The sequence below is a fragment of the Rhinatrema bivittatum genome, chromosome 9, assembly GCF_901001135.1.
Source record: "Rhinatrema bivittatum chromosome 9, aRhiBiv1.1, whole genome shotgun sequence".
Classification (NCBI taxonomy): domain Eukaryota; kingdom Metazoa; phylum Chordata; class Amphibia; order Gymnophiona; family Rhinatrematidae; genus Rhinatrema; species Rhinatrema bivittatum.
In genome coordinates this window covers 31,354,266-31,378,178 of record NC_042623.1, presented here as the reverse complement: position 1 = coordinate 31,378,178, position 23,913 = coordinate 31,354,266, and the positions used below count along the sequence as shown (strand labels likewise).

Here is a 23,913-nt window from a genome sequence, read left to right as displayed (position 1 = left end):
TAGGTGTCGGAACAATCGGAATCCGTAGGTGTTCCACCAGCCTTTTAAGTATAAAATTACCACTGGCTCCGGAATCTACAAGTGCTAGAATCTGGAATACAAGAGTCCCGGAAATGATTGAGACTGAGAGAGTCAGTGGAGGAGAAGGGGTAGTAAGACCTAGGAAGAGTCCTCCAGTGGATCCTAGGTCTGCATGTTTCCTGGACAGATGGAAACCGCATGGCTTACGGTAGCGCCTCTCCTTGGCGGTTAGGTGGCTGTGGCCTTATTGCATGGGTTCATCTTCCTCAGAAATAGGTGAAGGCAGGGTCTGGGTTGTTGGTGTTGATCAAGAGCGCATACTCCCTGATGGATGTTTCTTAGGACTCTTTACCTCCTGTGAATGTTCACGTAGGCGGTGATCAATTCTCCTTGCAAGGTCAATGAGTGAGTCCAAAGTGTCAGGTAATTCATGTGCTGATAATTCATCCTTGATGCGGGAGTTAAGGCCCTCTAGGAAAATTGCACGTAGGCACCCCAGGTCCTAGTGAAACTCTGAAGATAGGGTTTTAAATTCAATAACATGGTCCGGAAGTGGCTTAGCTCCTTGTTGGAGATGTAAAAGAGCAGATCCTGTGTCTGTCTTGCGAACTGGGTCATCAAATACTGACTTGAAGAGAGCAAGAAAACCTGGCAAGTCACTGAGGATTGGGCCATTGCGTTCCCAGAGAGGTGAAGCCCAGGCCAGGGCTTTCCCATCTAAAAGAGACAGGATATATGTAGTTTTGGCTACTACATTAGGAAAGTAGGTTGGCTGTAGTGACAAGTGCATACAGCACTGGTTGAGAAAACCTCTACATAACAGGGAATCTCCTGAGAAGCGAGTGGGGGCTGGTAAAGGTACTGCAGTTCATACGGAAACCACTTGCGACAAAGCATCTTTATCAGGCGTTGTAGAAATGTTCAGTCGGTAATTCAACTGATTAAAAGCATCAGTCAATGTCTCTAAGGTCCTCTGTTTTTCAGCAATACGTTGGGCCAGGCCAGAGATGGCCTCCAGGGCTGAGACCTGTGCCGGGTCCATGGAGTTAGCAATCTTATGTTCTGGTACGGTTGTGGACCCTGAATCGTAGTGAGAGCTGACTCCACCCACAGGGAGGAGCCCTGTGGGGATTCACCACGATAGGCATAGCCTCAGCTGAGACGGACACAGTTAGTAACAAGACTTTATTAGACTGGAACGTAGGTGAAGTACCCACAGAGTGGGAAGAGACACAGTCCAGAGTAGTAAGGTGGTTCAGTGATGATATCCCCGGTAGTGGCCTGCAGCATGGGGTACGCCGAGAATCAGCACAGATGTTTGGTAAGAGAAGTGCAGGAGGTCAGCAGAGCAGAATAGATGAGGTTACTCACTCCGAAGTGTAGAAGCAGGTATGCTAAGGTGAGCACAGTAGTGACCCGAGGTATGGGGTACACCGGAGGTTCCTTCAGCAAGATAGTACTCATAAGGCTGAACAAGGCTGGTTCCCAATATGAGTAGATGGATTCTCCAGGCAGGAAGGCCCTCTGAGGAGCGGATAGCCAGAACGCGACAAGGCCCCCGAGGAGCGGGTACCTAAAGCGTCCAAGGCCCAGAGTGCAGGAGAGAGTTCAGAGTAGCGAATAGCGAAGCGTCTCCAAGTGGAGTGGAATTCAGCAGGAAGGAAGTCCTTACTAACTCATAGGATCAAAAGTCCGAATAGCTTAAATACACTGGCGGGTGATGTCATGCGGAGGGGACGCCCCCGAGGTTCCTGCCATGACGTGTTTAAGAGAGGGCCTGGTGCGCGCATGCCCTAGGTAATCCCTGATTCAAGATGGAGGACAGGATCACCCACGCCATCCTGGGGACGCTGGGGAAGGCGGCGCTTGCAGGCGGAGACTGCCACTCCTCTAAGAATCGCTGGTGCAGGGAAAAAAAGAGGCGAGCATCAGAGGTCGCAGCTGTCTGCGACCGACGGGCGCAACATCCATTTTTAAACCAGAACAAGGGGACTACATCTTCCTCTGCAAGCCAGAAGATATGCTGGAGGGGATGTTGTGATGTTACAACCCTAGGCATAGAGAAAGCTGTGACTCGCCAGATACAGAAAAGATGGTATTCAATCTGTGCTCTGCAAGGCAGCTGAGGTTTCTTGCACTTGAGGTGATGTGCAAAGTGCAGCAAGACCTCTGGCTGACTGCATATTCAGCTTCAGCTCTATTACCTCTTTCAGTTCCTCTTCACGTTTCACTTCTGACCCCTCAACAGATTTCCTTCCTCTTGCCTCCACTGAGGAGAAGTTCCTCTTATTCAGTGTGTCCCCTGGGCCTGGGCAGCTGGGCAGCGGATTCTGGTTTGCAGATAATTCTGCATAAAACAGAAGAAGTAGAGGAAATGTTGGTGTCACAATCAGGAGAACCAGACCTGACTCATAATTCAGAGTCCCAGTAGAAAAATGGGACCTTTATATGGCCTGTGTGTGGCTGCTCTGTGACATTTTCTACACACAGCACTTTCTCGTTGTCAGAGGTTGAATCCTGAACAATTTGTAGCTACAGAGGAGTTCCCATGTCAGACACACATCTATGAGAGGAGCTGTAGTTTCAGCTAGGCAAAAGCTAGGATGGAACAGCCCTGCAACTCAATCAGATAACATTTAGCCAGGCACTATAAGTCAGGTATACGGTTTTGCTTGTTGGATTTACTACTTTGCTTTTATTTGGAAAAATCGTAATAGAAATTAAATTGAAAAAAATAAAATTTAGCAGGGAGCAAAAGATCATTTTGAAATCTCAGTTTTTGTCTGGGTAATCAAAGTCTCTGAATATGAACAACATTATTTTTAATATGAAATGTAACTGATATGAATTCAGGAGAGAAATATTCAGATTGTCTGCACTGGGACCAGCTCCACAGATACCTTTTACCTGCAGACTCTGCACCAGTTTTCAGAGAGGAAGTGTGCATGTACCAAGGATACAAAGCAGCCACAGACATTGTGTGGGTAGATTTCCAAAGGAAAATTATGCACAAAGACTTGAAAATACAATTGGTGCATGTTACTTTCCAATCCCACCAAAACATGCCCCTGAGAGTGACTCCCCTAAATGTGGCCAAAAATAGGAATGTTCTGGAATATCATGCATGCTTTTAGCCATAACAAAACCCAGTATGTCCTGATAGTACCTCAAATTGATTGCCGTGATCACATATAATTTTTCAAAAGATCATTTTTATTAAAAAGAAAATGTCTTAAGGTGAAATGTGGTGGTTTCATTTAATGCTTAAATGGGAACCCTCCGGGTTACCTCGTGATTCTCATTGGTATATTCATAAACTTGTACAAGTTTCGGATGGCTTCCTTCTTCAGGGGTTACCTTCACAGAGACACCTGAAATTGATGCTATAACTCCTTCCAAAACTTTTTCTTTTCAAGTTTTTTGGCTTCAGTGCGATGAGCCTCCTCTTCGGCGTCTTAATGGCGGTCAACTCACTCTCTCCTCCTTCCTTGCAATTTATGGTCACATGGGCTTTCGGAAAACTCCTCATGTTAGAGACATCCAATCCAATTCATCGTTTAGACCACCTGGTTGTTCTGTGCATAATTGACCACTCTTAACTATCGGGAACAATTTTGGAAACTTGTACAAGTCGGGTTGATTAACATCGTACCAAAGAGCATTGGATACTGAAACATAAGGGAAACTTTCAAAGCTAAGTATTGAGATTATGGCGGTGTTTCATATGTTAGGATGTCACGTGCAGGACACAAGATAAGTTAGATAGAAATAAATTTGACACAGCACAAGCAAATTTTATAGTTGGTGACACCATTATAACTAAATCTTAAAAAAAATAAATAGGGAGGAGATGGTAAATTTATAATTATACCAATGAGAATCACGAGGTAACCCGGAGGGTTCCCGTTTAAGCATTAAATGAAACCACCACATTTCACTTTAAAACATTTCCTTTTTAATAGAAATGATCTTTTGAAAAATTATAGGTAATCCCGGCAATACAATTTGAGGTACAATCAGGACATACTGGGTTTTGTATGATTTCAAGTTTAAGGTTAAACCCAGGACAGTGATCTTTATTATAAAAGTTTAGCCAATACAAGGCAGGGTAATTTTCAGACGGCCAATTTAGATGTGTAAATCGATATTTTCCCACATAAATGGCTTTAGGAACTGTTTCAGATATCTTTTCTATTGTTTTATGGTGAAAGTAAATTAGTTTTTTCCGTAGTGATGAATTTAAACAACAGTTCATTAATGAAACCTATGTTTTCTGTTACTTATGGGTAAAGAAGGCCAGACACTTGCCTCTTCTCATTTTCCACGACACTGATATCACAGAAATGGAAAGGAAATTGCTTACAGTGAAACAAGACTGACCCATAAATAGTACAGCTCCAATTCATGTGCTTGAAGGGCTTTCAGTACTATGCTGGTGATTATTCTACAAGTTTGCCAGCACTCTGATGAGATTTCTGGAGACTCAAATACTTTTGTCTAGACTCTGAAGTTATGAAAATGTTGGCGACTTGGTTGGAGTGCAAGTCAAACATGTCAGCAAACCAAGTTCCTTCCATTTGAAGCACAGACAGCCCCCCCCCCCCCCTTCATCTAGCCAAACTAGTCTATATTAACCTCTAGCTTTACTCTCCTTCTGTCTATTCTCTAGAGCAATACAATACTGAGGGAAATAAATCACAAATCGGTTCCCCAATATACACAATCACCCCACACAAAAGGAGAACCTTAACTATTAATCTCATATATAATTTTAAAAAACATTTATTAAGAATAATACATCCTAATACAACCCCCTAAATACATACAATATAATCAGCCACACATTAAAACATCACATACTGAATAGCATATAGGCAGTGAACAAATAGGATATAATCATCAATTTGTTTAACACATCACATTCACATTATTTCTAACACCATATCATAATGTTTTACATTGACTCCTATATAAACATCATGTACTCAATAAGATCTCATCTCAGTCATCACATGTAGTTCATTAAAGTGCTTTTCAATGCAGATTCCCGTAGTTTTTTCAATGCAGATTCCCGTAGTTTTCAACTCCACGGCTTTCCTCCATTAATCACTGCCACAATGTGATTCAATAAGTACTGAGCAGTACTGAGCAGTACTGAGCAGTAGTTGAAAACTACGGGAATCTGCATTACTGCTCAGTACTGCTCAGTACTTATTGAATCACATTGTGGCAGTGATTAATGGAGGAAAGCCGTGGAGTTGAAAACTACGGGAATCTGCATTGAAAAGCACTTTAATGAACTACATGTGATGACTGAGATGAGATCTTATTGAGTACATGATGTTTATATAGGAGTCAATGTAAAACATTATGATATGGTGTTAGAAATAATGTGAATGTGATGTGTTAAACAAATTGATGATTATATCCTATTTGTTCACTGCCTATATGCTATTCAGTATGTGATGTTTTAATGTGTGGCTGATTATATTGGGGCGGATTTTAAGAGCCCTGCTCGCCTAAATCCGCCGAAAACCGGGCGGATTTAGGCGAGCAGGGCCCTGTGCGCCGGTGAGCCTATTTTACATAGGCTCACCGGCGCGCGCAGACCCCGGGACTCGCGTAAGTCCCGGGGTTCTCCGAGGGGGGCGTGTCGGGGGCGTGTCGGTGGGCGGGCCCGGTCGTCGTGGCGTTTAGGGGGCGTGCCGGGAGTGTTTCGGGGGCGGGCCCGGGGGCATGGTTACGACCCGGGGCGGCCCGGGGGCGTGGCCGCGCCCTCCGGACCTGCCCCCAGGTCGCGTCCCGGCGCGCTAGCGGCCCGCTGGCGCGCGGGGATTTACGCCTCCCTCTGGGAGGCGTAAATCCCCCGACAAAGGTAAGGGGGGGGCTTAGACAGGGCCGGGTGGGTGGGTTAGGTAGGGGAAGGGAGGGGAAGGTGAGGGGAGGGCAAAAGGAAGTTCCCTCCAAGGCCGCTCCGAAATCGGAGCGGCCTCGGAGGGAACGGGGGTAGGCTGCGCGGCTCGGCGCGCGCCGGCTATACAGAATTCATAGCCTTGCGCACGCCGATCCAGGATTTTAGCGGATACGCGCGGCTCCGCGCGTATCTACTAAAATCCAGCGTACTTTTGCTGGCGCCTGATGCGCCAGCAAAAGTACGCCTATTCGCGTTTTTTGAAAATCTACCCCATTGTATGTATTTAGGGGGTTGTATTAGGATGTATTATTCTTAATAAATGTTTTTTAAAATTATATTCTCCAGAGCAGGCAAAGAGGATGGCAGCCCCTGACCCAAGACTGGAAATTATATTTCTGTCTTCTCGCACTTACTTTGGCTTGGAGAATGCAGCGTGGCATCTTTAGCCGAGTTGGTCCACGATGAAAGATCTGCTACAGGAAAACAATAAGAGACACATGTCACTACATTCAGGAAAGGAAAGTTATGGAATCATCCTCCATATATAGTATTTTCATGGAGTCACACCGTTGGCTCATGTGATTTCTTATAGTATGCCGCTTCTGAAAACAGTCCCAGAAATCTAAACTTGGGAAGGTTAAGTGTTTGCTCCAACCGGCAGCTCTTTTCAAGCAAGCCTAGGTTAGGGCTCTTCAGTTTGGAGAAGAGATGGCAAAGGGGAGATATGCTAGAGGTCTATAAAATAATGAATAGAGTGGAATGAGTAAATGTGAATTGGTTGTTTACTCTTTCAAAAAGCACAAAGATCAGGGGACACACAGTGAAGTTACAAATAGGAGAAAATATTTTTTTTACTCAACACATAATTAAACTCTGGAATTCGTTGCCAGGAGATGTGGTGAAAGCTGCTAGTGTAGCTGGTTTAAAAGGAAAATTGGTTCTTACCTGCTAATTTTCGTTCCTGTAGTACCACAGATCAGTCCAGACTCCTGGGTTTTGCTTCCCTTCCAGCAGATGGAGACAGAAAAATAACACCAAGAGTACCCCCCCTCTTTAGGTGATGTGCAACCCGTATCTCTTCAGTATTAAACATTACCAAAGCAGAAAACCTTAAAACATATCAGGGAATCCCAAGCCCTGATGAGCAGGAGGAGGTGATATCCTTTACAATGAAGTAATACACTGATCAGCCAAATACGAGCAGACTCTCCAATAGCCCCTCAATGACCCTTCACCCACCATATTAAGCGGGCATCTGGACTTATCTGTGGTACTACAGGAATGAAAATTAGCAGGTAAGAACCAACGTTCCTTTTCCCGTACATACCCAGATCAGTCCAGACTCCTGGAATGTACCAAAGCTTCCCTATCTGGGGTGGGACTGTGAGTTCCGCTCGAAGGACACTACTCCCGAAAATATTTATGTAGATAATAGTGTCTGGCAAAGGTATGCAAGGACTTCTGTGTAGCTGCCCTACAAATACCTTGTGGAGAAACCAAACTGGCATTCTGCCCAGTAAGTGGCCTACAAACGTGTCGAATGGGCCTTCAAACTCTCTGGAACAGGCCAACCACGACAGATAGACGCCGAAGCAAGCACCTCTTTCAACCAGCAGGCTATAGTGGCCTTTGATGCCTTATGTCCTTTCTTAGCACCACTCCAGAGCACAAAAGATGGTCTGCAGGCAGAAACTATCAGTGACCTCTAGATATTGCAACAGAGCCCTCCTGACATCCAAACGTTTCAATACCCTAGCATGCGGCGAATCCCTGTCCAAAATGGAGAAAGCCGGAAGCTCTACCTACTGATTTAAATGAAAAGCTGACACGACCTTTGGCAGAAAGGAAGAAACCGTTCTGAGCAACACTCCGGAATCAGATATTCGCAAAAAGGGTTCCCTGTCGGACAAGACCTGAAGTTCAGACCCCCTTCTGGCTGAGCCAATTGCCAGCAAAAAGACTACTTTCCAAATCAAATCATTAATGGTGGCCCTTTTTGATTGTCTCAAAAGGAGCTTCACACAAGACTTTAAGAACCAAGACAAAACTCCAGGTAGGACACACTCGGCGACCTGGAGGGTTTAGAAGCTTCATCCCTCGAAGAAAAAGCACCACACCTGGATGTGCTGCCAAGGGAGCTCCATGAATTTTGCCCCGCAGACAGCTTAAGGCTGCTACCTGTACTCGCAGGGAAATAAAAGACAAAATGTGCCCCACTGAGGACCGATGTGGGATCTTCCCCTGTTCTCGACACCCCAACTCGAAGACTCACCATACCGTGATGTAAGTCAAAGAAGCCTTATGAGCCCAGAGCAAAGTAGTAATGACATCCCCTAGACATCCTTTCTTCCTCAGTTGCCTCCTATCAAAAGCCAGGCCGCTAGACAAGAGGGATCCGCCTGATCGAAAAATATAGGGCCGTGACAAGGCAGATTTGGAAGATGACTCAACTACAGGAGTCCGTCCACTGCTAGGTTGACCAGGTCGGCAAACCAAGGACTTCGCAGCCACTCTGTAGCTACCAGAATCACCCTGCCGGGAAGAACCTTTACTCTCCTGAGGACCGTTCCCCCAAGGAGCCACGGAGGAAATTCATAGATTAGAACATCTCGAGGCCAAGGGAGCACCAGGGCATCAAACCTTTCCGCTCTGTGTTCTCTTCCGTGACTGAAGCATGGCAACTTGGCATTCTTTTGAGTTGCCATCAACCCAAATGTGGTGCACTCCAATGGCGGGAGATGAGGCTCGTTGCTTCTTCCGAAAGCTCCCACTCTCCAGCATCCAGATGCTGGAGGCTCAGTTGTATGTAACCGGTCCCCATTATGTGGGATGCTGTCAACAAGACTAAGTTCCGCTCTGTGCAAGCCATTAGACTCTTCGCCTCTAGAGCTACCAGGCGACTCTAGGTTCCTCCCTGTCTGTTTAAGTAGGACACTGATGTTGCATTATCTGACAGTACTCTCACTGCTCTGTTGCGGAGGAGAGGGAGAAAGCTCCTCGGAGCCAGGTGCAACACTCGTGTTTGTAGATGGTTGATAGACCACTGCACCTCTGCTAATGACCATTGGCCCTGGACGGACGGAGATTGACATACTGCTCCCCTAATGGAGAGGCTGGCATCCGTGGTCACAATCGCCCACTGAGTAATGACTAGGGCCACCCCTCGCTCTAAGTGGGCTCTGGCAAGCTACCAACCAAGACTGGACCTGGTGGACTCTGTAAGTGGTAAGGGAATTTGAAAGTCCTTTGACATTGGATTGCAACGGGAGAGCAATGCTTTCTGTAGAGGCCTCATATGAGCAAACGGCCAGGAGATCCATTCCAGGATGTAAGCCATGGAGCCAAGGACCTGCAAGTAATCCCAGACCCTGGGTACTTGAGCATTCAAGAAATGCTGAAATTGCCTCTGCAATTTGGCGATACGTTCATCCGAGAGGAAGACTTTGCCCATCCAGGAATCAAAGTGCGCTCTTAGGAGTTCTCTGTGGATGATCAGGATCGTCCACAGAGAGCTCTTGGAAAGACTCCTGAGACTCTCCAGGGCTAAAATCTGCCAGGGACAGGTCTGACAGGAGATCTCCTCCCCCTGCCATCCTCTGTTCAGCCTCGTGGAAAGCTTTCAAGATGGCTGCCATTCCCGCGCTCAGCAGGAACGGGTCAGCCTTAGCCTCTGGGGCAGCCTGCAGCTTCCCTGCACCGCGCTGCTTTCCAGTTGCTGCGATCACTGTGCCTGAAGAACCAAAGGCATGGCCCGAGCGGGAGAGTCGCGCAGCCTACTCCCCGCAGGTCGTGCCGCACAAGGCATGTGGCATGGCCGCCGTGAATAAGAATGCACGACAGACGCCAGTTGCTGACAACGGGACTGATGCGGCTGAAAACCGCGGGTCTGTCTGCGCCTATCTCCGCCCGCTATCTAGCAAAAAGCCTGCCATCCCCGTGCCGAAAAGCCCCATGCTTGGAGCACTGTCCTCTGTTTTTGGCTTTTCTTTTAAAGAATTAAAACAACTTTAAACGATTACCACACCGACTGGCAAAGGCTCCTCCAGATCCTTGCTGGTGGGGGATGGAACAGGACCACCTGCTGTCACCCCCGGCGCCCCAGCACAAGGACATTTTGGGGTCCCCAACCCCTGCTCCATTAAAACCTGCTACCAGGGGGGATGGTCCCACCAGAATCTGCCAAACCCCTGGGAGGACACTTGCTTGACAGCCAAAAGTCTTCTTTTTCCTTCTTTGTATTTTTATTTTTTTTTGAAGATCGGTTCAGAACCGCAGGTTTTGCACCACCTCCAACTGCTGGAGACAAGAGAAATACTGAAGAGATACAGGTTGCACATCACCTAAAGAGGAGGTACTCTTGAAGTTTTTTCTCTGTCTCCATCTCCTGGAAGGGAGGCAAAACCCAGGAGTCTGGACTGATCTGGGTACGTACAGGGAAAATGGTTTAGACAAGTTCCCGGAAGAAAAGTCCATAAACCATTTATTTATTTATGAATCGCTTCACTGATTAAAAGAATTATTATTTATTTGATTTATTTTCTGCTTTCTCAGGTACTTCAAAGCAGATTACATTCAGGGATACAATTGTGCACTCTGAATATAGATCCAAAAGAGGGGACCCTGAATTATAACAGTCCACTCGCAGCCATCACCCTTATGGTTAATTGTTCATGTGTGAACGATCTTTTGATGGTGAGACTTTACCTTTTCCAGTTTCATATACTGTAAGGTCATACACTACTTGTGCTTCCAGAGGGGTGATTTACATTATATGATGCATATGTAACTTGCTATCCATTGGTAAATCTATGCAATTGTTGCAAGTCTGCATGATCGAACACCATAGTACTATATCATGCCAAAGAAAAGAAGTGCCTTTAGTTAAATATTTGATGATTGCTCAACATATGTTTGATCAGTTCACTTTTTCTGTGTTGAAGAAACTAGTGATTAGTTCTCATGGTGGTGATTTTAATACCTTCCTTATATTTATTTATTTAATTTATTTAGTGTTTTTTATACCGGCATTCACGATAGGCATCACATCATGCCGGTTTACATTAAACAAGGGGTGAGTAAAATTAGAAAATACAATAAAACTTTGACAAGTGCGAAGCTGGAAATGTTGCAGTTACAAGTTCTCTCATATCTGGGCAGAGAAGCATCTCGCCATGCTGGCAGCGTCCCACATCGCAGGCACAGACAACATGCAGGCAGACTACTTGAGTCGACAACAGATTGATCCCGAGTAGGCGATGGATCTCATCATTCGCAGGTGGGGATTGCCCCATCTGGACTTGATGGCAACACAGAGGAACGCCAAGGCTGCCAGCTTTTTCAGTCGCAGACGGGAACACGGGGCGGAAGGAGTCGACGCCTTGGTTCTTCCGTTGCCACCTCAAGTCCTGCTCTATGTGTTTCCTCTGTAGCCACTGATCGGGAAAGTGTTACGCCGCATAGACGTTCACCCAGGGAAGGTGATTTTAGTGACTCCGGAATGGCCTCGGCACCCATGGTTCGCGGACCTGGTCAATCTTCCCTTTTAAATGGGAAGATTTATTTATTTATTTAGAATTTTTATATACCGACATTCTCGATACAAATATCAAATCAGATCGGTTTCCATTAAACAAAACAGTCGCGGTTAAGGCGTTACATTGAACAGGGTGTCTGAACATTAGAACGTAGATATTAGATAGTCATAAATAACTCGAACAGCGCTAAAAAAAACCGTAACAAACTAAATAAAATAAAATTGAATGATACATGTAACAGCGAACAATGTTAATGGGCATAACATAAGCTAATGAACTAATGCATCTACTAGGGTGTCTTTCATAACATGTGGTGTCTTTCAACAAGATTCCAGTCTTAGTCATTTAAAAATATACATTTTCTAAAGGCTTAAAAAAAAAAGCAAAACCATTTCAGATTCTATTCTAGTCTTCATGCTTAAATTATGCTTAAAAAAAAACAAACAAACAAACAAACCCCACCTGGCATCAGTATCTTAAATTTGTGATTTTGTGAGATGAACATTTTAAATACTTTAATTTTTTTTGCTTTAGTATTTGTCTCTACCCACTTTAAGTTAAATTTTATTTTCCAGAAGAGGGATGCTTAAAATTTAGTAATTTTATCTTTCATCCAACTTTTCAAAAGTTCAGCTATATATATTATCATATTTCATTTTTTTAAACTGGCAGATTCCTTTCTCACATACACATACTCACAGAAAGAAGATCGGCGCCGAGACTTAGGGGATGCCGCGGCAGGTAGGCAGCCAGCTCCCGACTCGCCCTGCCTCCCCCCCCGAGTGCCACCCTCCCGACACCCCGCTACTGGTCCAGCAGAGGTCCCGGGAGCGATCTGCCGCTCCCGGGGCCTCGTCTGCCACTAAGCAAAATGGCGCCGGTGGCCTTCAGCCCCTACCATGTGACAAGGGCTAATGGTGCCATTGGTTGACCCCTGTCACATGGTAGGGGCTGAAGGCCACCGGTGCCATTTTGCTTAGTGGCAGCCAAGGCCCGGGAGCGGCAGATCGCTCCCGGGACCTCGGCTAGACCACTAGTGGGGTGTCAGGAGGGTGACACTCGGGGGGGAGGCAGGGCGAGTCGGGAGCTGGCTGCCTGCCGTGGCGCCCCCTAAATCTCGGCGCTTGGTCTCCATCTGCCCTTTCAAAATTCTGCTGCCTGCCGCGGGGCCCCCTAAGTCTCGGCGCCCTAGGCACAGGCCTAGCTCGCCTAGTGGTTCCGCCGGCCCTGAGTTGCAGGTAGCACACCAGGTTATGAGGGAGTGCTTTACAAGTTTTTTTCTGTCTCCATCTGCTGGAAGGGAGGCAAAACCCAGCAGTCTGGACTGATCCGGGTACGTACAGGGAATTCAAGATAAAAACACATTCAAGAAAGCCATCAAACATCATCTCTTCCTTCAAGTCTTTCCTGACTTATGTAAGTCTTGACATTTTAATTAGTCCCATCCTCTATTTTATGTTCTATTTATTTGGGGGCAAATTTTCAAAGGGGTACGTGAGTAAGATACGCGTGTACCCCCCGAAAACCTGCTCCAAGCTCCCCCTGCGCGCGTCGAGCCTATGTTGCATAGGCTGCCGGCGTGCGCAAAGCCCCGGGACGCGCGTAAGTCCCAGGGCTTTCCTGGGAGGGCGTGTCGGGGGCGTGTCATGGCCGGCGCATCATCGGGGGCGTTCCGGGGGCATGGCTGCGGCCCCAGAACAGGCGTAACTTTCGCGATAAAGGTAGGGGGGGGAATTAGTTAGGACCGGGGGGGGGGGGGGGGTGGAAGGAAAATTCCCTCCAAGGCCGCTCCGATTTCGGAGTGGCCTCGGAGAGAACGGAGGCAGGCTGCGCAGCTCGGTGCGTGGAGGCTGCCGATTTTGCGCAGCCTTGCGCGCGCCGACCCCGGATTTTAAAAGATACGAATGGCTACGCGCGTATCTATTAAAATCTGGCATACTTTTGTTTGCGCCTGGTGTGCGAACAAAAGTACACATGGGCATACTTTTATAAAATCTACCCCTTTATGTTTCTAAGTTAACACTTATTTTTAAGTTTCCTTGTCTGTTTTTACCTTCTATCATTTAGTAGAACGTATGTTTCATTGTTTTATTATTACTTTGTGTTTATTATTTTTAAATGGTATTATGTATGTTACATTGTAACCCGCACCGAACTTTGGAGGGGTGGGATATAAATACATTTAATTAAATAAAAAAAATACATAAATAAAACAATCTGGGATTACTACAGGTGAACTCTGATAAATACTCTTGTTTTTCTTTATCCGATGCTAAAACCTGCAGAGGATGAGCCATAGAAGCTGAAGATTAAGCTGAAAGCGTTGGGGTAGATTTTAAGACCTGCGCACAGGTGTACATATGTGCGAGCATTACCTGGCGCGCGCACATGTACGCCCGATTTTTTTTTAACATGCACAGCCTGTGAGGGAACTTCCCTTCCCCCTAATCTTCCCACCCCTTCTCCTAACCTTTCTCCCCCTAGCCCTACTCTAACCCCCCCAAAAAATTCTTATTATACTTCTTGTACCTGCCTGGCAAATGGGCGCTGTGCCAGAGGCCTCTGGCCCCGCCCCTCCCCTTTAGTAAAGCCCTGGGACTTAGATGTGACCTGGGGCTTTATAAAAGAGGCCCAGCGCTCGTAAGCCGATTTATGCGCATAGAGCTTTTAAAATCCGGCCCTTTGTGTTCAGCTTTTCCAATATTGGAAGTGTTGATTTTGGATGTACTGAGTTTGACATACAAGATTCTAAAAAATCTTTCCAAATCTTCTCAACAAGGCCTCTGGCAGTGGGAGCAGAGAAAGCACTGGTAGGGTTCATTCCAATGACTTATCGGACTCCAGAACTAAAACTGAAGGAGATGATGTTTTTCACTAGAACTCTTAGTATTTGATGTCAATGATTTTGGCACCAAAGGTACTTTTTGCAGCACCAATGAAACTGGCACTAATGTGCATGGCACAAAGGTGAATGGTGCTGAAATGACTCGCACCAAAGGATGCTTCAGCACTGGCGAGGGTTCCAGCACCAAGTTTTCAGCGCAATAGCTTTTTTTCTTGCACTGGTCTACCGTCTCTACATTTTGTATCTGAGGATTTCAAAGAGACATGCTTTCTTTTCTTGGACGGTCCTCTATAGCTGATCATGTTTGTGCCTCAAGGCTACGACATGATTTTGTGGGCCTTTTAAGGAGGAACTTTGCCTTTCTGAGGTTGAAGAAAGCTCATATCTGAGCTTCTTGCTCCTGTACCCGATAACCTGCTGTGACATTCTTCCGGCATGGGCTGCAGCGGTGAGTTCCTGGTTCCCTGGATCTGACCGAAGCGTACTTACACATACCTATCCGCACGGATTACCAGAAGATTCTCCGCTTCATGGTTCTCGGCAACCATTTCCAATTTTGTGCGCTGCCCTTTGGTCATGGTTGGGAACTAGGTAGGCACTTGAGGTGTCGATCATGCAGATCCTGGATTCCTATTTTTAGTGACATTTCCTACATAATTTAAAGAGGCTCTTCCCCAATTTTGGTGACTTGCTTGTTATTTTGGATTTGATTTTTTTGGCTTGCATAAGATGAGTATTTGGAAGAAAAGGAGAAAAAATATAATACACTCAAAAATAAGAAAGAAATTACTGGAAAAATGCAGTGACTGCAACGTGTGAGAGAGAAAAATTTTCCACATCTGATTACAATGATGGATGATAAAAAACTGAAAGGGCTCATACAGGGACTTCTGTGCATGCTCACAGTCTATGGAAGCTGTAAGAGACTTTTTTCTGCATCAGCACCGTCTGATGGCATCACCCATTTGTATGGCTGTTTGTTCCTGCTTGTCCACAGAGAAAAGACGTCATGCATGCAGTTAAGTTTCCTATGGATGCTAGTAAATCCACTGAGCCTCACTGCTCACCCATCCAAGTCTCTCATACCCTTGTACAGTCAAAAGGAAAATAACAGAGATGGAAATGTAAGTCAGGGTGGTTCACAAAGACAGCTGCGAAGAGAGAAGAGGGGACAGCCGTGTCCTGGAGCTTAACAACTGGCAATGAGTTTTGAAGTGGGATTTGAGGGGGTTCTGCAAACAGAGAGACAGTAGAGAATGACGAGTGTTGCAAAGTAGTAGGTGGAGAGGGTGCGTCACCTGCTTGATATGCATCCCTGTATCCACTGATGCCTTTAAGGTTCCAGAAGCCATCCACATTCTATTTAAAAATATCATCCATCACTACTCTAATCTCTGGGGACAGCATTCACATTGGTCTTTCTCTTACCGTGAGAGTCCTCAGGTTCAGAGGGCCTGTAAGCTGCTCCCCTCGGGTTCTTCAAAGGCAGAGGGGCTGGTTGATCCATGGGCTCTCTATCTGCGACAACTGCCAAGGAGAAAAAGAACAAAAAGCTAACTCAGGCACAAATGGCTTAGTGTGCTGGAGCCCCGTCTGAATTTATAAGAGAACGATTAGTTGGGACAAGAGGATCAGTAAACAAATGAAGTAAGGAACCCGTTTTTTCTACCCATACCTGCATAAATTATATATGTATAGGACTTATCTGGATAATTTGGACAGACCTGCACTGCGATTAGACTCGTCTGTCTGACATTACCTGACCAGTACTGAATGACGGTGTTGAGCAGATAAAAGTTTCACCACACTCTGGGAACATCTCTGAACTCGCCTCTTTTTATATGGCCAACAATTTGCAGGAACAAAATCTACTCACTGAGCTGAGCTGGATTTTAGCCACAAAGATTTATCTAGCTCACTCCCAAAGTGAGTCAGACAAAGCTTTTGAATATTGATCTTAGTGCTAGTCTTCTTTGGTTTCTCATCAGACTGAATAAAGTGGAGCATGAAACTTGGACTCCTTTGGCTAAGATCCAAGAGCAGCGACCGGGCTATGAGCTGAGGATAGACCCTTCTTGGCCTTTTGGCTGAGGTTGAGAATCTGTTCAGCATGGGGTGATAATGCCCTGCCACCAGACTCCACTGAGGACACAATTACATTCAACCATTGCCAAAGTAGAAGGACTATGCCTTTTGCAAAACAAAGGGAAAAAAATTCCTTAATCTGAGATCTCAATGTGTGCAAAATAAGAGAGAGGACACATACTGACTACATGAAAACAGATGCATAATAAGTGAATTACAGGTCCCATTGTGAGTTCTGCAGGGAAATAACTCTGAATGGTGAGCAAAAGCCACGCGGGGGCAAATTTCAAAGCTGTTTACCTAGGTAAATGGCGAGCTGCATGGGTAAAATGGATTAGCTGAAAAAGGGTGCAGGCTTCCACAGCCAGGTTAAAAGAAGGCATTCCAGGGGTGTCCAGGGAGGAAACAGCTTGCACTCACTGGATTTCCCACTCCCTCGGCCACCAGCACAAGCACAGCACATGGGCATTTCCAGCAAGCGTACTTTTATGCTAGCTCATTTTCACAGGGGAAACGACCTGGCAGATCCTCTCTGAAAAACTATTCCCGCTAAAAGCACCCACACAGTGTGCAGCTGTGCAGGCTCTCTGACGATTTCCCCCCTCCCCCCCCCCCCCAATAATTCTCCCACTTATATCTGTGAGACAGCAGAGAAAGATAATACCATTCAGTGCTCCCTTAAAATCTTCCAAGGGAAGTCGCCGCCCTTCTACTTTCACACTGCAAGGAGATTTTCTGGACGTCTGATTTACTTCTTCACTGCAGCGTCGAGAAATTCTAGTACTTGAGAGATCAATATCAATCCAGGCACTAATGGAGAAGACAAAAATTGGTTACAAAAAAAAGAAAACAGTAAAAGTAAGTGCAATGAATCAGGCGGCCGGGGCTAGGGGGTTAAGCAAAGCTATTTACCTGCATTCTCTGAAGATGGTGGCTCACTAGTCACATGTGAGCGAGGTGATCACTGCTCGGTGCCGATTAAACATTTCCAGAGCTAGCCAGGAATTCCTTGAAAACCATCTTTAAGCATGTGTGGCAGATCCCATAGCGTACCTTGGTTCTGTCATTAAGCTAGTAAACTCAAAGGGGAGGTGAGAAGACATGCGCGATGGAAGATCTGCTCTCTTCAGAAAACCACCCGTTACAGGTAAGCAACTTCGCTTTCTCTGGAGACAGGCAGATCACCCATCACACACGTGGAACTCTCTAGCTGAGGGTTGCTTTCAAATAAAAGGAGAAACATGGGTGGCAAACTAGGGACCACGGCCTAAAAATGGGTCCAGTGACAAGGACTGCTGAAAAGATAAGAAAATTTCAAAAGTGTTGAAAAACCCTAACTAAGGAACTAGAATGAAGAAAAATGACATGAGGTACACTGACAGCTGAAAAACAGCTGAAAAGGAGAAGAAATCCATTGAGTGGGTAATTTTATAACAGCCCATATAGGGCTAAAGTCTGTATGTAGACAGTCGCCACAGACTTTAACTGCAATTTTCAACGTGAACTTATGCGCATAAGTCTGCTTTGAAAATTAGCGGGTGTGCTTGTAACCCAATGGCACATACGTGCAGACATTTAAACCTGCTGGGAACAGATGTAAATGTGTACACATACATTTATGTGTATACATTCAAAAACTGAAATTATGCACACAAACGATTACACCACTCCCCAGATCACCTCACTGCAGAACACATAAAAGTACACACGGAATCCCCTCTGCGTGCACAAACCCCCAGATAATTTTTGAAAGCCCATTTCTGTGCACAAAATCCAGTTTCGTGTGCATACATGTTTTTGAAAATTCAGCTCTCTAAAAACAAGTTAGCAGAGAACACCTCCATTCGAGTGTGCAGAAAAGCGAACAGGCGCATGCTGCACAACTGTGAGAGCATGGGAACTACTGCGTATGCTCAAGGTTGGTTTTCAATGATTCCTGGAAAGTTCTGGAAAAGTCCAATTGGTGCCGAGCAGCAATGACCTCACCCATGTGAGTGGCAATCCGTTTGTCTTCAAAGAAATACACTTTCCCTGGTCTGGAAACTCTCCAGGCAATGAATTAACAGAGTTCCAAAGAAACGCTGCACATCTCCTGCTCAGTCTCAGGTCTTCAGCATCTCCTTGCTCAGAGGACATTTTAAGAAGGAGTTGGGGAAAAGAAGGTGATCAATACTCAGAGATGTCCAACTTCAAAAAACTTTTGTAAGGTTTTGAACTTTGATCTCTTTTTCTGTTTCTTTTAGGGTCCTCTGAGAAAGGGTCCGGATAAAAGTAGAAAAGATACCCTCACACCCACAACCCACCTTTCTCTGGTATCTTTCTTTCAGTACTTCCTTGGGTTTCAGATGTTTAAAAAAACAAGTACTCTGTAATCTGCCTGGCTTAAACAAGACTGTGAATGAATTGTTTCTCTTCTGCCCAGTAATCTGGGTTCTCTACCTATAAGTGACTATGTACATGTTCCCAGGGCCGGAGGAACTAGAGATGTGAATCGTGTGCCAGATCGTCTTAACGATCAGATTCGGCTGGGGGGGGGGGGGGGGGGGAAATCTGATCGTTAAGATATGTGAATTGGAATCGTTTCCGATTCCAATTCACATCGCTAATTTTTTTTTTAGGTAGACCCGCGCCGCTAAAAAAACAAAACCCACCCGACCCTTTAAATCGACCCCCCCCCCCCCTCAACCTTTTAAAGTTACCTGGTGGTCCAGGGGGACCTCGGGGAAAGATTTCCCGTTCCCAGGCATCAGCTGTTCTAAAAAAAAAATGGCGCCGATGCCCCTTTGCCCTTACCATGTGACAGGGTATCCGTGCCATTGGCCGGCCCCTGTCACATGGTAGGAGCACTGGATGGCCGGCGCCATCTTGGCGCCGGCCATCCAGTGCTCCTACCATGTGACAGGGGCTGATGAGTAAAGGGTCGGGTGGGTTGGTTTTTTTTTTAGCGGCGCGGGCCTCCCTAAAAAATAAATTAGCGATGGGTCGGGTGGGGGAGGCTAAGGGGGGTCGATTTAAAGGGTCGGGTGGGTTGTTTTTTTTTTATCGGGCCATCGGCGCCATTTTAATTAGTGGCAGCCAAAATGGCGCCGATGGCCCAAGAGTGGGAGATCGCGCCGGGCCCCCCCCCCCCAGTGGACCACCAGGTAACTTAACATTTTGGGGGGGGTTTGGGAGGGTGGGGGAGGGTAAGGAATTGGTTTTAAAGGGTCGGGGTGGGTTTAGGGGCCGGTTTTCCCGCCCTCCCCCAAGTAATTCCCGTGCCCTGTTTTAACGATACAATACAAATGCCCCTGACGATAAATCGGGGGCATTTGTATTGTATCGTGCACTCTAACGATTTAGGACGATTTTAAAATTATCTGACGATAATTTTAATTGTTCAAAAACGATTCACATCCCTAGGAGGAAGCACTAGGCGAGCTAGGCCTGTGCCTAGGGCGCCCAGACTTAGGGGGCGCTGCCGCCGCCGCTCGCAACCACTTCGGGCGGCAGAATTTTGAAAGGGCAAAAAGTGCCCCTTCAAAATTCTGCCCATCCCCCTCCCCCCGTCGTGCCACCCTCCCGATGCCCCCCTGGTGGTCCAGCAGAGGGTCCGGGAGCGATCTGCCGCTCCCGGGGCCTCGGCTGCCACTAATCAAAATGGCGCCGGTGGCCTTTAGCCCCTACCATGTGACAGGGGCCAACCAATGGCAGAGGCACACAACCTGTTGTGTTCACCACAAAGTAAACACACACCTACACACTAGAGGGCAACTGGAGGAAGAGTGCCCTCCACGTTTAAAAGCGTGATGACCAGTACTCATGCAGTGGTACCCCATCTTATGAATGGCGGTGCACATACACACCCCATCGCTGCGCTTGTGGGTAGAATACCACTGCACAAAAGGGACAGAGTTCCACCTGTTAGAGTCGGTGGCTGTGCACTGCCAAAAAGCAATTAAAGAGTATGTGACGGCGCCCTCCTTTCTAGTGTCCCGTTGCACCCTAAAGTGCAAAACAGATGAGGAAGCTGATACCTTGACGCGACTATGGCGATCCTGCTATCACTGGCATGGCTGTGCATGGCACTGACAGAGAGAATACCACCCAACAGCGCATGATATGCTCCACTGTTGCACTAACTCCTAATGGAGTCAGTATGTACAGTGTGACGACTGTGTCCCCAGTTCCACTGGGATTCTGACTGTGACCATCCCTGCTGGTGAGTGGCGTTGCCTTCATGGTACCCACAGTACCTGACAATGCTCTAAGAAGCTGATCGAAGACTTTGAATTAGTGTCATGGATGGCTCACTGCCCTTTCTGTCGCATAATGGCAGAAGGGAAACCCATGGTAACCGAGGCCCACTGTGCTCTGCGTTGGTGCCATACAGCATCAACTGCAACCAATGGTGCCCACAGTGACAATTGCACTCCTAGTGTCAATAGTGCCCTCAGCAGTCACAAGCAATGGATCGCATCTATTGCTCCAATGAAACCGCGCCTAGGGCTCTTGACTGTGCCACAGGAGCCTGGTATACTCAACAGCATGCAGCACAATCAATGGCACCCCAGGCCAGGTGCACACAGCACTCAAAAGTGCCAATGACTCATGAACACCGCAGGCCGAAAATGTCCAAAGGTTGGTGGCACCAATGGAGATCGAAGGATTCAATGGTCCAGCGGTACCAATGATGCCTGTGGTGTCCGAAAGCAGAGACCCTGCCAATGTACCACCGGATGCCCCGCGGCACCAACGTTCTGCATCGGTGCTTAAAGGAACCAATGACAGCTGGTGACCTCGATGGTTCCCCTCGGTTCAGCTATGCGCTCAGGGGAGTCGATGCTGTGGGCTTGATAATGTCCATGCCAGTGCCTACTGTTGCCTCTGAGGTGAACCCTTGGGACGAGGTGGGGTTGACGCAACCCGTAGGCGAGGACCTATGGGTCCCCACCGTCGGTAGGTGGAGTGGGCTGATAGGCAGAGGCCACTGGAGCTTCACCTATACAAGCCCTCGTTCCCCGCGGGTTGAGCCTTCAGGTGCCGGGGCCGGCAGGACTTAGGTGGGCCTCGAGGTTGGATATCAGAGAAGGTTGGTTCAGCCCAGAGACCGCAGACGATAGGTGGTGTAGTCCTACTCTGGACTGGGTAAGGTACTGGAACTCGGGCGCCAATGGAACAGAGGCTGACTGAGGGCGCGCAAGCAAAGGTAGGACGAAGTCCAGGGAGTAGGCTAGGAGAGGCATCGATAACAGGCTTGGATCAGGGCCGGCAGCAATATGGAAGTCGTGGCAAGCAATGCTGAGATCTGATCACGGAGATGTCAATAGCGTTAGTCAATCGAAGCAATGGTCGAGGTCTGGAGTAGGCAGTAGCGTAGTCAGGCGTAGCGGAGGTCTGGGTCTGGAGATAGGCAATAGCGTAGTCTGGCATAGCGGAGGTCTGGGTCTGGAGATAGGCAGTAGCGTAGTCTGGCATAGCGGAGGTCTGGGTCTAGAGATAGGCAGCAGCGTAGTCAGGCGTAGCGGAGGTCTGGGTCTGGAGATAGGCTGAAGCATAGTTGGACAAAGCGAAATCGACTCCGTGCAGTCAATCCAAAGCATAGACAGGGCAGGAACGAAGAGAACAGGAACCAGGAACAACGAGGGTCAGGAGTGAAGTGTAGAGACGAATCTCTAGCAGCAACGAGTACTCGAGAAGCGAGGAGACCTGTTGCAAAGGCAACGCTATGGAGCGAGGTCTGAGCTTAAATACCCTGAAGAGTTTGATGTCATCATCCGGGGCCGCAGCCAGGTTCCCGCCGCGGGCCCTTCATAAGGATCAGTGATGTAAGCACCTAGGGAGGGGTGTGGCGCGGTTAGTGGCGTCTCTCCGTGGATCACGCGGAGAGGACCGACAACAATGGCATCTTGACCTGAAATGCTGGTGACTATGGCGTAGCCGGAGGCACCGGGGGGCAGCCCGAGGTCGGAGCTGGCGGCCTACCAGAGGAACCAGAGGCTGGAGTCTATGTAAGAAGGTGAGGGGACCGCACCGCGGACGGCACACATAACACCTACGGCTGACACTAGCCCTGACCACAACTCCAGTGCTTGGCAGCACCAATGGTGCTCGAAGCCCCATGGGGCTTCCGATGCCCCATGATCCCAATGCCTTTGGTGCTGTATGGCAGCAACGGACACCTAAGAATATCAGCACCCACGGCAACTGATGGCCTTACGTCATCGATGGCAAACCTCGATTCCTCGGTGTCCCTTCCAGACACTGCAAAAGGGGCTCATTGCTGCTCCTAACACTCGACAGCCTTGAGGGCACTGGGCTATAGTGCACCCTGGATGCCCCGGCACTGCAGGGTGCCTCGGGTCAATGGCAATCCCAGTGCTCCATGGGGCCATGGCTGCCTCAGGTCCAAAACCCCTGTCAGCCAAGGGCCTCCATGGTGCTCAAGGACTCTTGGGACCCCCACGCCCTGGCAGTTGATGGCCTTGAGGACAACCAGGCACTCAATGGTGATCCCCTTGCCCCCTGGTGGTGATGGTTTGCGATATTGTCGAGAGCAGCCATGAATAGCATCGCTGGCAAACATGCCCGATAGCCTCCTTGGCGCTTGATGGCCTCCAGGGTGGCCCTGCACCTCGATGGCATCAAGGGTGACCATGGTGCTTAATGGCATCCTGGTCCCAGACAGGGTCCAGACCGTAACACTTGAGGTTGGTGCTACTACTACACCGCATTGAGGCCCATGGCACTCTATGATGCTTGGGTTGGTGCCATTCCTCTGGCTCAATGACATCTATGGTGCCCACCAACACATAGCACACAGAAGGACTCCTGCCCCGTATCCAGGGCAATCAGAAGCCTGCATGGCACTCAATGGCACTCAACAGCCCTTACGATGTCGAGGGTGGTTACACACCTTGATGGCATTGGGGGCTTCCCAGCATCTCGATGGCATCAAGGAGGGCCATGGCGCTCGATGGAAGTCCTGGTCCCTAACGTGGTCCTGACATCGACATGTCAGATTATCAGTGCACTGTCATGGGTGTGCACGGGCAACCGTTACCGAGCATGGCACCAAGGGTGCAGCAGCAACGCTGCTTGCCCAGGCTCCTGCTCACCTTCTTTCACAAGGAGACTGCACTGCCAGCATTGGCAAGCAAGAGGACAGACTACATCATCCAGGGCTCCTGCCCATGGAGACTAGATCCCTAGAATGTGGGGAGGATGAGCTCTCCCCCTCCCCCCACAAGAATGGTGCAGTCCTCAATCCCTTCGCTATCCACGCTTCCATTGATAAGACCAAAAGAAATTGCCATGCTGGGTCAGACCAAGGGTCCATCAAGCCCAGCATCCCATTTCCAACAGAGGCCAAACCAGGCCACAAGAACCTGACAATTACCCAAACACCAAGAAGATCCCATGCTACTGATGCAACTAATAGCAGTGGCTATTCCCTAAGTAAACTTGATTAATAGCAGTTAATGGAATTCTCCTCCAAGAACTTATCCAAACCTTTTTCGAACCCAGCTACACTA

General features: G+C 47.7%; 1 protein-coding gene across 1 annotated transcript in view; it reads right to left on the bottom strand.

The window, feature by feature from the left end:
* LOC115099412 overlaps positions 1-23,913 on the bottom strand; it is a 103,258-nt gene that overhangs the window by 45,312 nt on the left and 34,033 nt on the right. Inside the window, exons 4-7 of the mRNA XM_029617043.1 lie at positions 17,064-17,209; positions 15,743-15,841; positions 6,349-6,408; positions 2,226-2,368 (exon numbers count right to left, since the gene is read on the bottom strand). Of these exons, the coding sequence (XP_029472903.1) occupies positions 2,226-2,368; positions 6,349-6,408; positions 15,743-15,841; positions 17,064-17,209 (448 nt within the window). The remainder of the gene's footprint in view (positions 1-2,225; positions 2,369-6,348; positions 6,409-15,742; positions 15,842-17,063; positions 17,210-23,913) is intronic.